General features: G+C 34.0%; 1 protein-coding gene across 25 annotated transcripts; it reads left to right on the top strand.

The window, feature by feature from the left end:
• Positions 1 to 2,172: 2,172 nt before the first annotated feature.
• LOC107870286 (low-specificity L-threonine aldolase 1) lies at positions 2,173 to 11,301 on the top strand. Of its 25 annotated transcripts, none has more exons than XM_016716761.2 (12): positions 2,173 to 2,542; positions 3,228 to 3,289; positions 5,011 to 5,059; positions 6,611 to 7,063; positions 8,502 to 8,613; positions 9,265 to 9,315; positions 9,517 to 9,588; positions 9,661 to 9,793; positions 9,871 to 9,929; positions 10,109 to 10,209; positions 10,910 to 10,976; positions 11,057 to 11,301. In XM_016716761.2, exons 4-12 carry the CDS (start codon positions 6,621 to 6,623, stop codon positions 11,096 to 11,098), a joined length of 1,080 nt encoding a protein of 359 aa, XP_016572247.2. In that variant the 5' UTR covers positions 2,173 to 2,542; positions 3,228 to 3,289; positions 5,011 to 5,059; positions 6,611 to 6,620; the 3' UTR covers positions 11,099 to 11,301. The 25 variants fall into 25 exon arrangements, with proteins under 25 accessions (XP_016572247.2, XP_016572248.2, XP_016572253.2 ...); XM_016716762.2 differs by having other exon boundaries at positions 2,177 to 2,542; positions 6,616 to 7,063; XM_016716767.2 differs by having other exon boundaries at positions 2,177 to 2,542; positions 5,011 to 5,075; positions 6,616 to 7,063.
• The last annotated feature ends 3,134 nt before the right edge of the window (positions 11,302 to 14,435 follow it).

Genomic DNA, 14,435 nt, shown 5'->3' with positions numbered 1-14,435 from the left:
GATCGTACAGATAACATAACTTGTGTTCGAGAGATAGTTTTCCATACACTAATAAGGAATGTACGAATTCTCGAGAAACGAGAAGTTGTGGTGGTCCCTTCGAATCGCCCGAATCCCATGAATGAATCAAAAGTTGAATCTATATTGAGTTTCTCACTCAAACCGTCCCAACGTCTGACACTAAATTATTTCACCATCAGATTAATGTCGCCAGAAAATCACAATTTCCATCGCTAGAATTCACAATAATCATTAGAGATGGTATGATATGATATAATATTTGAAACTTCAGTACGATAATTTCGGTTGGAGAGAGAAAATGTGAGAGATTGAATTTCGACTGTTTTAAAATCTTGCTATATTAAATAATTAAATATAAGTATCATTTCTAATTATAATTAGGCTCAGAAAATTATTTGATAGTGTGTGTTTTACACCCTTATTGTTCTTGTGTAGTATTTTTTTTTTAGTAATTACAAAATGTAGTAAAATTATGTATTTTTATAGCATATATACACTTATACATGTACTTTTATATTTAAAAACTATAATTGTCTCTCCTCAACCCAACCTCAATAGTTCGTTGTCACTGAAGATCGTCGACGTTTCAATTGGCCTTTGAAAAATTGTTCATATTGTTTCGCTCAGATCGCCATGTACATATAGTTTGAAAATAAATACATTGAATTCAGTTAATTATATTACACATAGATATGATGTTTTCAAATACATAGATATACATCCAACTCGCTACTTTAAAAACACATACATACATACTATTGAACATACGTACATTTAACTTCCACTTCATCGACATATATACAATAGGTCACACAAATATACACATACAATTATAATCAATTACCGTTTTTCACTCCATTTCAATTACAATGAGATGTTTGTATGCGCACGAATGCAATATATTATGTTATGTTTTGAAATCAAATTATTACTACGTTCTATAATCAAGTAAAATCTCGCTATTTTTCATAAATCTTGGCGCAAATAACACTATTTATGAAAATTTCACTTTTTTTTTGTGGGCCCAAAATGTGGAATGAAAAGCCCAACTCAAAGTGATGTTTCCATATTCATTGGAAGGAGGCACTTTCTTTATCTTCCAGCTCAGGTATACATCATATACAACCAATAAAGTTTTCAAAACATATCTTCTTCCATTTTTAACACATCCAAAAAAAAAAAAAAAAAAAAACTTTTCAAATTAAATTATAGTATTACAAGTTGAAATTTCAAGGATTAAAATGTGTTAATTGCTTTTGCATCTTTTAAAAAATTTATTTTTAATTTTTAATTTTTATTTTTGCATGATTATTAATTTATATTTAAATTATAAAGGTTCATGTTCACCTATTTCTAAAATTTTCTTTTTCGTTTTATTTTGATTAATTAATTGGATAAATATCATATCTAGTCACACACAACTCACACTAGAGAAAAATGGGAAAGGCTATTGATGGAGTAATAAATAAATATTACCATAGTTGCTTAACTACTTGTCTTTATCAATCTAGACTAGTAATAAACTTTAGAGAGATGGCTAAAGAATATTTCATTTTTAGTAAAAGAAAAATTTGTTTTTACTTCTTTCTTTGCCTTCAAATATATATTTCTTTTTAATAAAGAACAAAATTTTCATTTTCCTTCTTTCTTTATTTTCCCTTCTGCCTTCAAGTCTATTTTTAATGAATATTCTTGGTACACCTTAAAAAACGACAAAGCCATCTCACACACTTAATAGTTCAAATATAAAAATAAAAAATAAGTTATAACATATGAAAGGTGAAATAAAACAACCTCTTACAATATCCAAACACGTAAAATATACTTATATCTCCCCTCTGGCCAAGCTATTTAGTACACGAGATAAAATTAGATAGTCTAAAATTAAATTGGTGATTGAAATTGTATATAAATTTATACCGCCAATCAAATATAAATATAAATCTAATCTCAAATTTAATTTTGAAATATATACATCTCACCTCATCCAACTTAAAATTATTTTACCTATTACCAAAAAATAAATAAATTGTTTTACCTATTTCTCAAAAATAAATTAATTCAAAATTGAGTCCGATTACCAAACCACCCCTAAATTTCTAAAGACAAAATCAAAGTAGCAACTATAAAAGACGATATAAGTGGCATATGAAGTTGAACAACCAATTCTATTTTTTTCTTTTTTTCAAATTTAGGCAAGCAAAACTGAAAAAACACTTAACTTGGCATATCAATCTTTATTTTTAGTAACAAAATCTTCATTATTTTTCCTTCAATTCTCTCTTTTAGTAACAAAAAGCTTTCGTGCACCTCAACTAAATTTATAAGATAGCTGTTATTGTCACCTTTTATCAACAATACATATTAGTTAACTCTGTTCATCGAGGCGACACATAGGAATTCCATTTTTTCTCTTTTAGTAACAAAATCTTGATATTTTTAATAATAGTGGTGTTTGGATCAATCTTTACACACCTCAATTAAATTTAGGAGATCTGTCACCTTCAACCGGCAATATCAGGTAATTTTGTGCATAGGAGTACCATTTGTTTTCTTTTGTAACAAAATCTTGATTTTTTATGTCGTGATGTTTGAATCAGTTTACACACATCTTGACTAAATTATTGATACTAACACCTCCAACTGGCAAAATAAAGTATAAGGTAATTAACTAGGACAGATGGAAAGATCATTTTTTCTTTTTCGGTAACAAAATCTTGATATAATAAGGACAAAAAAATTGCATGCATGTAATTAAATGTGCTTATATTGCTGTCTCATTTTAAGACCTTACAGGTGTTAAATGATGTTTTTGGTCATGTGATAGTACTTTGGTTTCACTGTTCCATTTTCTTGGGTCACTTTAATCAGTCGTATGATTAAATTTCTCTTCTTTTTGTGATTGTTGGGGTGGTGGGGTTTGCTTTTTTGGGTAAAAAGATTGAATTTTTATGCAAAATTCCAAATCTTGATGTGTAATAGTGCTATTTCTCTTTGATTCTTGAAATTTGTGGCTGAAAAGATTTGACACCCATTGAGTTGGAAAGTGTGATGTTCTTGAAATTGTATAAACTTTTTTTTTTTTGGTTCTGATTTTTTTTTTTCTTTTTTTTTTTTTTGAAATTGTATAAATTTAATACTTCTTTTTTTGAAGTATTTGATGTTTATTTTGGTATGGTGATTAACTTGTGGAATTTGTTTTGCAGTTGAGTGAATTGTGTCTCTTTAGCATTGTTGTTTGAAGAAACAGAGAAGAGAAGCTTACATAGTATGATCTTTTTCCATATATCTGTTCTTTCAGTTATTTATGTTTATGTATTTAACTGTATAATGTTTTGTGTATATGGAGGTTACGGAGGACACGGATTAGGTAGAAGGTTATCTGTTCAATTAGTCGTAGTATTACTCTTGCAGTTTCTTTTCCTTGTTTTTGTTCCTTGATTATCGTATTAATCTTGTTGAGATTATCGTTCAGGATGATTTGTCAGGTTGTCTATAATATTTTGTCATGCTTTCTTCATTTTCGTTATTTCTTTTTCTGTACTGCTTTGAACTGTTTTTTTCCGAGGGTCTATTGGAAACAACCTCTCTGCCTCGAAGGTAAAGATAAGGTTTTCGTACACTCTATCCTCCTCAGACTCCATCGGGTGGGATACACTGTTTATGTTGTTGTATAATGTTGAGTATCAGTATCACTTTTCTCTTCCCGAGATTTAAACTATGTGAACATTGACAAATATTTTAAAATGTCTTTGTCATTAGAATTGGAACTTACATTAATAGTTTTCGTATAGTTTTTGAATATTAGTTGATTCAATCCAATTTAGCTTCGAAAATTAGTAAAACTGACACCTTGAAAAGGGAATATGGACACTAACCTTGGGATGGAGGGAGTACTAATATATAATGTCCCATATTTGTGTAAATAAGATTGAGGTTGTCAAGATTTTGGGCTCTTTAATCTTCAACTTTAGGATTTGAGTTAAATGTTCATCGAAAATAATTTGATCCGTGTATGAATCTCTCTTTAGTAACAAAATCTTAATTTTATCCTCCTTCCATTCCTTTTTTCCTTCTATAACCGTGACCAGTTTTCACGAACTTTGACTACATCTAGGTGATAGCTAGCACCTCCCATCGCCTCCAACCAGTAACAAATATAAGGTAACTCTGTCCGCCAAGATGACAAATGGGAAGACCATTCTTTCTTTTTAGTAACAAAATCTTGATTTTTTTCCTCCACTCTCTCTTTTAGTAACAAAATCTTAAATTTTTTTCTTCCTTCTATTTTTTATTTTGTTTTGATAACTATAGTGTCCGGCCAACTTTTGTGCACCTTTTGTGCACCTTGACTAAATCTACAAAATACGTGTCACATATCATCAGTAACATATATCATATATCAGGTAACTCTGTCCACTAAGTTAAAATAGAACAAACGGCAATACTATGTTTTCTCTTTTAGTAATATAATAAAGACAAAAAAATTGCATGCATGTAATTAAATGTGCTTATATTGCTGTCTCATTTTAAGACCTTACAGGTGTTCAATGATGTTTTTCTGCATGTGATAGTACTTTTGTTTCACTGTTCCATTTTTTTGGATCACTTTAATCAGTCCAAAAAGTTGGCATGATTAAATTTCTCATCTTTTTGTGATTGTTGGGGTGGTGGGGTTTTTTGCTTTTATGGGAAAAAGATTGAATTTTTATGCAAAATTCCAAATCTTGATTATTGGGTTTTGTTGATAATTGTTTGTATGTATGTGTAATAGTGTTATTTCTCTTTGGTTCTTGAAATTTGTGGCTGAAAAGATAAGACACCTATTGAGTTGGAAAGTGTGAGGTTCTTGAAATTGTATAAACTTTTTTTTTTTGTGTGTGGTTCTGAACCTTTTTTCTTGAAATTGTATAAAAGTAATACTTTATTTTTGGAGGATTTGATGAAATTTTTTGTTCAGTTGATTAACTTGTGGAATTTGGTTTGCAGTTAAGTGAATTGTGTCTCTTTTAGCATTCTCGTTTGAAGAAACAGATAGGTGAGAAGCTTAGACAGTATGATCTTTTTCCATATCTCTCTTCTCTCTGTCATTTATGTTTTTCTATATTTAACTGTATAATGTTTTGAGTATACGGAAGTTATGGAGGATACAGATTAGGGTAGAAGGTATAGTCTAGTGTTGTCTCGCTTTATCCTTCCGTACTATTAGTCGTAGTATTACCCTTGCAGTTTCTTGTCCTTTGTGTTCGGTTACTATCTGTTGGGTTTTAGTACTTTGATTATCATATTATCTTGTTGTGATTAGTGTTTACGATGATATGTCAGGCTGTCTATAATATTTTGCCATGATTTCTTCATTTCCGTTATTTCTTGGACTGTTTTTTTCCTTGAGCTGAGGGTCTATCGGAAACGGCCTCTCTCTACTTCCAAGGTAGGGATAAAGTTTGCATACACCCTACCCTCCCCGGACCCCACTTGGTTGGATTACATGGGTTGTATCGCTGTATAATGTTTTGAGCATCAAAAAGTTATCTTACTTTTCTCTTCTCGAGGTTCAAACTATGTGAACATTGACCAACATTTTAAAATGTCTTATTTTCATCAGAATTGCAACTTATAATAGTTTCCATATAGTTTTTGAATATTAGTTCATCAGAATTAGCTTCAAAGATTAGTCAAATTGACTTTTTAAAAGGGAAAAATGGATACTTATTTTGGGGATGGCGGGAGTACTAATATATAATATCACATTTGTTCGTGTAAATAAGATTGAGATTATCAAGATATTAGGCTCTCTATTCTTTAACTTAAGGATTTGAGTTAAATGCTCATATTGTTTGTGTGACCTAACTGAATAGGTAAAGAGAATGGAACTTGGTTTTATCTTGTTAATTTTAGAGAAGGTTATTCACACTAACATGGCTTATTTATTTAGTTAGTTGAGCAATTTTTCGGTCTTTTACGAGAATTTAAAGAATATTAACGGTGTGCTTCCACACTAATAAATATAGAATTAGCTTTCATTTTATCTAGTTTGTAGATGGTTTTAGCATTAAAATAAAGTATTTCTTTTAGCTGACTCCAGTTTGTTTGGAATTGAGGGTTAATGAGTGACTGTTGATTATAGATTAGAGTATTCCTTCCGTGGCAAAGCTAGGATATTTTACTAAACGGAGTCGAAATATAGAAGAGTAAACACACGAAGAAGCCAAGGAGATTCAACATATAATATACATCCATAAAAAGGCTTTACCATTCTACAATTTTCCAACGAAGGCTCTGCCGCAAGTCCTTTATTATTTGTATTCAATTTCTTCTTGAGACAGGTTTACTTATCGCGTGGTGAGTGATAAACTGTCTCTTTTTGTTAACGGGTGACCGTACTTCACCTGCCATTTTGTTTGAGAGCCTATAAGTCCTAGACACTTCCTGAAATTCTGGCTAAGAATCTTTCTTGTCGGACTTAGATGTTTTGCTGCTGAAAGAGTTGTTTTTTTCGTACATGGGCATACTAAAGCTAGACAAATGGTTCTTTAAGAATAAAATTATTTACTTATACGTGACATATGGATGTATTTCTGTTTTCTAGTTCAGCCAAGATGGTGGTAAGAACTGTGGATCTTCGCTCGGACACAGTGACTAAACCAACTGAAGCCATGCGGAAAGCTATGGCCAATGCTGAAGTGGATGATGATGTCTTGGGTTATGATCCAACAGCCCAACGCCTTGAAGCAGAGATGGCAAAGATAACGGGCAAGGAAGCGGGATTATTTGTTCCTTCAGGCACTATGGGCAACCTTATCAGCGTGCTGACTCATTGCCAAATTAGGGGCAGTGAAATTATTATCGGTGATTATTCCCATATCCATATTTATGAAAATGGTGGCATTTCCACCATTGGAGGTGTTCATCCAAGGACCGTGAAGAACAATGAAGATGGAACAATGGATCTTGATCTAATTGAAGCTGCAATTCGAGATCCTTGCTTTGAGATATGTTACCCGACCACTAGGCTGATCTGCTTGGAGAATTCAAATGCACAGTAAGAATACTCTCTCACCATATAACTGTTTCTAACTTTCTACTGCAACCCGCAAATTGGTGGCTCGGTGCATTATCTGGAAATGTCATCGGATTTTGCTAGCTTTTGTTAGAGGTGTATATATCTAGTATATCGTTATTTTATTGTTCATGTTAGGGTTGGGGTTTGCAGTTGGCTATATGAACATTCATTCTTTATGCCACGTCGTTTAAGCCCATCTCTGTCCAATAGTATCTTAAAAAAAGTTAAGTGTCTCGCTGTCTCTAGCACTGGAAGTGCTATTTATGTTCAATTGGCATATATCTCTAACAATATTAAAGACTCTGTGTAGGTCTCGTTTTTCACATTATGGATATAAAACATGTCTTAAACTTAATCTCAACTAATTGGTATCTCGTTTTTCACATTATGCCCTATTTTTCAATAGGTTTCGAATGAATTTCAAGAGATTGTAGGTCATTCAAGATAACTTCTTTCTGTGTGATTTAGGTCTACCTCATCTCCTTTTAATACCCTCACCGGCCATGGTTTCACACATACAGAACAGGGCATCTGAATGTCGGCATAGCACACCGCCAAACCATCTCAAGCAACCTCCTCTACTTGCACCTTCTGCTAATGTGGTTTTTGTGTCATTGAACCATGCACAATAACATATATTAGTTACATACTCTAATCGTGTTCTACTGCATTGAATAGCAAATCTTATACTTCTCCCCTCAACTCTTGGACGAACCTTTATAGCAACCGCTCTGTTGCTTTTATTCCATGCTGTCCAGCAGTGCATGAAGATGATTAAAAAAAAAAGGGAAGAGATAATAATCAGTATTTAAACTTCTTGGATATTTCTTATAAATTGAACTCTTTCTTAATGTAGAAAACATCCTCTAAATTTTCTAGTATTTGTATCATCAATCTAACGGATATGTACAAAAGTCGTGAAGTTGATGAAGTTTACAATTTATCCTGGTTCTTACACATTACTGAACAATTTGACTTTATGTGGATATCCTAAGGGATTGTTGTGTTTGTGGAACTTCTAAACATTTCAGTAGTTCCTTATGGTGCAGTAGGAGTCAAAAAATTTAATATCTTCCTAGCGCTCAAAATTTGGGTGAATCAAGTAAAGTGTTTGCGGCAAAGATACATAGACTCCAACTCAGGAAGTGGGAGGTGTAGTTTGCTTTGGTTATAGTTACTGCTTTAAAAAATTATTTAATAGTTTGCTTTGGTTAGAGTTACTGCTTTAAAAAATTATTTAATAGTTTGCTCTAATTATAGTTATTGCTTTAAAAAATTGTTTAACATATCGATCTAGGCTGGAAATATTGTTTAGTTCTTGATTGTCATGCTTTTCTGTTGCTTTAGTCAGTTTGAGTATTGCCTCTCTTTATAAAATGCAAGTTCTTAACTAACAAACAACATTTTATGACTGCAGCGCAGGAGGCAGATGCCTTACTGCAGAGTATACCGACAAAGTCGGAGAGCTAGCAAAGAAGTATGGTCTGAAGCTTCACATTGATGGAGCTCGTATATTCAATGCATCAATTGTGAGTACACAATTCTCTTCTTGTTACGAGAAGACATTTTTCATGGAGTCGGTCAATAATGTTACCCTGAGTCAGTTGGATCTTCAAATTAGAGAGATTCTGAGTAGTTTCCGTGAAGAAATTTCTACTCTAGTTCAATACTACAAGAAACAAGTGGCACATTTCTAATTTGAGATCTCATCGGACTTGAAAGATAATTAAAGAGATAAATTGGAACTAAAATATAGAATAAAAATTCGATAGAATTTGGAGTACCATGTTGTTGGAATCAAATGATCACATTGATGGATTTTTTTGGATAGGTTACAAAGAGAGAAACTTATAACTTTGAAATGATTGTGAGTGGTGAACGTGATAAATAGTGTATTCAAATAAATGACAAATATGCAGCATAGCTAGGTGCACATGTTTTTAATCTAGAAGCATACTTTACACAATAGCCTGCGTGCCTGATTGGACTTGAACTTTTACAGATCTAATAAATCTCGTTCCTTTTTCCGGATATATGACTCCATGTATTTTTGAGAGTTTTATAGGAGTCTAAACTGTAGAGTAGTCCATAATTACTTTTAAGGGCTTGTTACGTTTGTCTTTCTGTATGCCTTCTTTTTTTATGTTCATTCTGATTAACTAGAGTAATATGTCTTTTAGGCTCTTGGAGTGCCTGTTCATAGGCTTGTACAAGCAGCTGATTCGGTTTCGGTAAGTGATATGATAGCCAAAGATCTAGATGACTTTTCTCTTTATTGTCTCTGATTGTTTCTGTTCCACTTTTGAGTAATGAACTACTACATTTTATTCATAACATCGGTATCCTAATATTTCTATGCCTTAATGTGGTAATGTACAATAAGTTTGTTTGTGTATTCCCCTGTATTTCTGCTCATTTAAGTGTCTATGCAGATATGCTTATCAAAAGGTCTTGGCGCTCCTGTTGGATCTGTGATTGTTGGTTCGAAGAGCTTCATTGCCAGGGTATGTATGCTTTTGCACAATAGAAATTATTTGTTCCTTGCAGCGTAGCTCATTGTTTCCGTCGGTTTCTAGGCCAAAATCCTGAGGAAGACTCTAGGTGGCGGAATGAGGCAGGTTGGCGTTCTTTGTGCAGCTGCTTTTGTCGCTTTACAAGAGAATCTTGTTAAGCTGGAAGGAGATCACAGAAAGGCTAAGATTTTGGCTGGTAATACTTTGTCCATTCAATAAGGTTTATCGACTAACTTTCTTCTTTTGTCTAATGATTCCCGTTTACTTTCTCAGCGGAACTTAACAAAATCAAAGGGCTGAAAGTTGATATTGCTACGGTAGAGACTAACATTGTAAGTTGACTCATTATAAATGATGCTTCATTTTCTTTGGCTCCTGTGAGGGATGTCTTTCCTCTGAAAGTAAACTTTCCCCTAGTAGTCCATATAAGCAGACCCGTATTGCATTGCCGATAAATTTCCGCTCAATTCCTGGAATAAAGACCACATTAAGATTTTTTTTTTTCACTCAGGTATATTGTGATATCCTGAAAGGGTCCAAGATCAGTGAAAAAGAGTTGTGCGAGACTTTGGAAAAACTCGGTTTACTTGTACTACCAGAAGGCCCACTGAGGTGCGCTTGCCTTTTTGTTCTTCAAATCTCTGTCTAAGCACAGCTACTTATTTCCTTGATTGTATATGCACACTAAGCTCATTTGGAGTTCGACTAGTGAGAAATTACATAACATGCATGTTCAAGAGGTACAAACACTTACATTATCGCATCCATAGTTGCATAAGATGCTGATACATGTAACACCCTATCTTTTCCTTTCTTGATGACGATCTTTTGTATAAATTGATGTTGCTTGAACTCTTCAAAAATGATGTTGCACCCATGTCAGATCCTTAAACAAACACTACTTCTGGAGTATCGAATATGAGTGTTGACATTTTTGAAGAGTCTGAGCGACATTGTGTATAATTGAGACTGTTAGCATTTCCAGTAGATGATACCAATAATTTTAGGCACTTGTAGCGGCTTATCTAGTTTTTAATTCAAAATCTGCTAGTAGTCCTCAAACATGCATTTGCTGGTAAGATAGGGGAATGACAACACTAATGGTTTTTTCCCATAGTTCGATGTGTTTCGGAAGATTTGGTTGTCTATTCTCCTTCATTCGACTTATTTAAAGAAAAACAAGACCTCCAAATATTGTTATGCATCCGTTATATGAACGCGTCTCTTGATGGTATATTTTTGAACATGTTACCGCAACTTGCAAGCCAAGCCCTTGTGACACTTTAACACATTTTGGTAACTCCTATTGCAGAATCCGATTTGTTTTACACCACCAGATTTCCGAAAGTGATGTGCATTATGCAGTGTCTTGCCTTCAGGTAAGAAGTTAATAAGTCGAAGCATCTACATTAGCTAATGATCACTTGTAAACTCAATAACATTTCTTCGATATCTGCAGCGAGCTTTAGCAGGAGTGGCGGTAGAAAATGGTGACAAGTAATCGTCTATCAACGGTTTCAGACATGATCTCTTTCTGTTAGAAGCTGTTCCAAATGCTACATGGGGAGGCCAGTTTCATTTGAAAATTTAGTCAAATCTTTAACTTTGTATTTCAAGTCCTTTTAGAGAATCAAAAGACTCTCTTTGTTTTCATCTGTTTGTGGTTGGACTAATTTCAATATATTTACCCTTTTGATTTAGTAAGATGTGAATGTGGCTCACATGTAACAATGTTGATGGACAGTAGTATCATAGGAACTACTTGGCACAACCTAATGAATGATACATTCGATACCAATATGGTGGAGGTGCTCAACCACTACCTATAAATTCTGCACACACCTCGAATAATTCATCGAGTACAGTAAATAATATGAATCTTTTGTTTTTTTTTTTCCTTAGAAAAAACGACTTAAATACACGAGTTAACTAAAGTCGTAGAAAGAATTTAATTTTGAGAAGGGTAATGAGGGACCATATATGTATATCCAGTTTAATGGGTAGTGAGCTGTTTACTTGGAGGACCACTCACCATTCCTCTTGCTCGGACGGTAAGTTGCTCGAACGGTTAGCACCCCTCAATTGTGAGTTAGAGTCTCCTTTTAAGTGATATCGACAGCTAATATGTCATAGACACTGAGAATAAAATCATACACATTCAACGGATATACAAAAATTAGCGTGTGGTTCAAACTTCGTTGTTAACCATTAACAATAAGCACTAAAACTACTCAACATGTATCAATCAGTATTTCACATTGTTATTTAGGGAAGTGGAAGTCTATGATCCATAAGTCTTTTCTTTCATGTCATTGTGGGCACTACTTTGGAACAAAATATAAAGTGACGATTTTCTGAATATGTCCTCCACTGACAACAGTTTCTTTTCTACACGTGTAAAAGAAAATGTATAGAAAACTTACGGTCTTTCCTATAAAAACAATTCGCTCAACTCTGGTAAGCTTGAACCGAACTGATTCTACTCGATATAAATGATCATCAAACTGATTATTCTTGATATAAATGATCACTAATATAGTAAAATCACGATTGAACCAGCGAAACACAAATGTCTTAAATGACTTACAACAAATAATTACAGTGACATAACAAAATTACTATAAAAAATGCTCGTGAAAAAAATTAAGTGAACCTCATCTAAGACGTCAAGTTAATTTTAAACATCAAGGGTTAATTTATCATTTTTATATCTATCTTGCCTTTTTTATTAAATATTATTAATTTTTTAATACTTAAATGACTTACAATAATTAATTAGGGGTGATATTTAGTAAAATCGTGGTTGAAGTAGCTGATTAATTAGGGGTGATATTTACATAAAGAAGAATTAAAAAAAAAAAACAAGAATCAATCTCACATCAATCAAGAAATTTATCAAGTTTGTTCTTCGCTTTTTATTCTCTACTTTAATCTTTTATAAATATAAAATTATTGTGGTTATTTTTTATTGAGAAAATACCCAATTACCCCCCTGAACTATACCCAAAAAGGTTATGACAAACCTTAACTTAAAGGGGGTCCTATTAACCCCTTTAAGTTGTGGTATGTCATAACCTTTTTAGGTATAGTTCAGGGGGGTAATTGGGTATTATCTATCCAACGTTCATAAGGAATGATAGACACATCAAATTATACATACTCTGCATTGATTCTAATAACTCCAGACCTATATTGCGGGTTAAAGTTGTTGGAAGGTCTCAGAAAGAAGCTTCCACATCAGCCCTACCCACGCCCCCACCCCAACAGTGGATGATACGTCAACTGAATACGATTGCATGGGTGGTGATGAATGGGATAATAGTGAAGATTATGAAGAAGAGGAGGTGAGGACGGACAGTTCGAACTACAAGGTAGCCACTGTTTCTCGGACGACACCAATCTTTTTGTAGGACAAACATTCAAAGATAAGAATGCTTATGTAATTTTAAGTAAGAGAAGATTGAAGAAATGCTGGACTATGTGAATTATTTATTATATACTAACACCACTATTGCTTTCTACGCATCATAGATAGATTATCAATTTTTTGAGAAGTCGATTATTCACCAACTCGTAGATTTATGATCAACTATTTGAATATTTGGAAAAGTTAGAATAATGACCAAAAAATAGAAATTAACAACAACAACAACAACAATAACAACAACAACAACAAACCTAGTGAATTCCCACACAGTGGGGTCTGGAGAGGGTAGAATGTACGCAGTCCATACCACTACCTCCGAAGAAGTAGAAAGGTTGTTTCCGATAGACCCACCGCTCAGAGAAAAGTATCGAAGACAAACATCGTAAGCATACCACCTGATAAAAAACATTGATACAATATTCCCCCCAAAATAAGGTGCATTAACCATCAAAGGATACCCCATTTCCCCGACCCTAGCATTACCAACCAAGGTACCCAACCTCTCCTAACTACAACTTATGACTTGACCGCAAACCTTAGCCCTCTACCCTAATACTCTTTCTCCAAATCTTTCTATCTAGGATCATGTCCTCAATAAGCTGTAACTGCTCAATGTCATATCTAATCACTTCTATCCAGTATTTCTTTGGTCTACCCCTACCCCGCTTGAAACCATCCAAAGCCAATCTTTTACACCTATGCACTGGAGCATCCGTGCCTCTTCTCTTCACATACTCAAACCATCTCAACCTCACTTTCCTTATCTTATCCTCCACTGATGTCACTCCTACCTTCTCCTGAATAGTCTCATTCCTAACCCTGTCAGCCCTCGTGAAATCACACATCCAACGCAACATCCTCATTTTCGCCACCTTCAATTTTTAGACCTGAGAGTTCTTAACAGGCCAACACTCCGCTCCATACAACATAGCCGGCCAGACTGCCACTCTGTCAAATTTGCCTTTAAGCTTGGGAGACACCTTCTTATCGCATAAAATTCTCGAGGCAAGCCGTCATTTTAACCAACCTTCCCCAATACGGTGAGAGACATTCTCATCAATCTCTTTGTTACCTTGAATCATAGACCTAAGGTGCTTAAAATTATCCCTCTTACAAACCACCTGAGACTCCAACTTCACTATCACTTCATCCTCTTGCCTCGAGTCGCTAAACTTGCACTCCAAGTACTCCGTCTTAGTCCTGCTTAGCTTGAATCCCTTAGCTTCCAGGGTACGTCTCCAAACCTCCAACTTATCATTAACACCTCGACGTGACTCATCAATTAAAACTACATCATCCGCAAATAGTATACACCAAGGCACCTCACCTTGAATACTCTGGGTCAACACATCCATCACCACGGCGAATAAAAATGGACTAAGATTCGACTCCTGGTGCAACCCATTCAAGA

The sequence above is a fragment of the Capsicum annuum genome, chromosome 5 (assembly GCF_002878395.1).
Source record: "Capsicum annuum cultivar UCD-10X-F1 chromosome 5, UCD10Xv1.1, whole genome shotgun sequence".
Lineage (NCBI taxonomy): Eukaryota > Viridiplantae > Streptophyta > Magnoliopsida > Solanales > Solanaceae > Capsicum > Capsicum annuum.
This window is presented reverse-complemented; position numbering and strand designations above follow the sequence as displayed.

What these genes read in the sequence shown, in the direction of transcription:
- LOC107870286 (XM_016716761.2), top strand. Translation starts at nt 6,621, where the DNA reads ATGGTGGTAAGAACTGTGGATCTTCGCTCGGACACAGTGACTAAACCA. An exon ending in AAAGGCTAAGATTTTGGCTG is followed by an intron (nt 9,794 to 9,870) that starts GTAATACTTTGT and finishes TTACTTTCTCAG; the next exon opens with CGGAACTTAACAAAATCAAA. An exon ending in CTACGGTAGAGACTAACATT is followed by an intron (nt 9,930 to 10,108) that starts GTAAGTTGACTC and finishes TTTTTCACTCAG; the next exon opens with GTATATTGTGATATCCTGAA.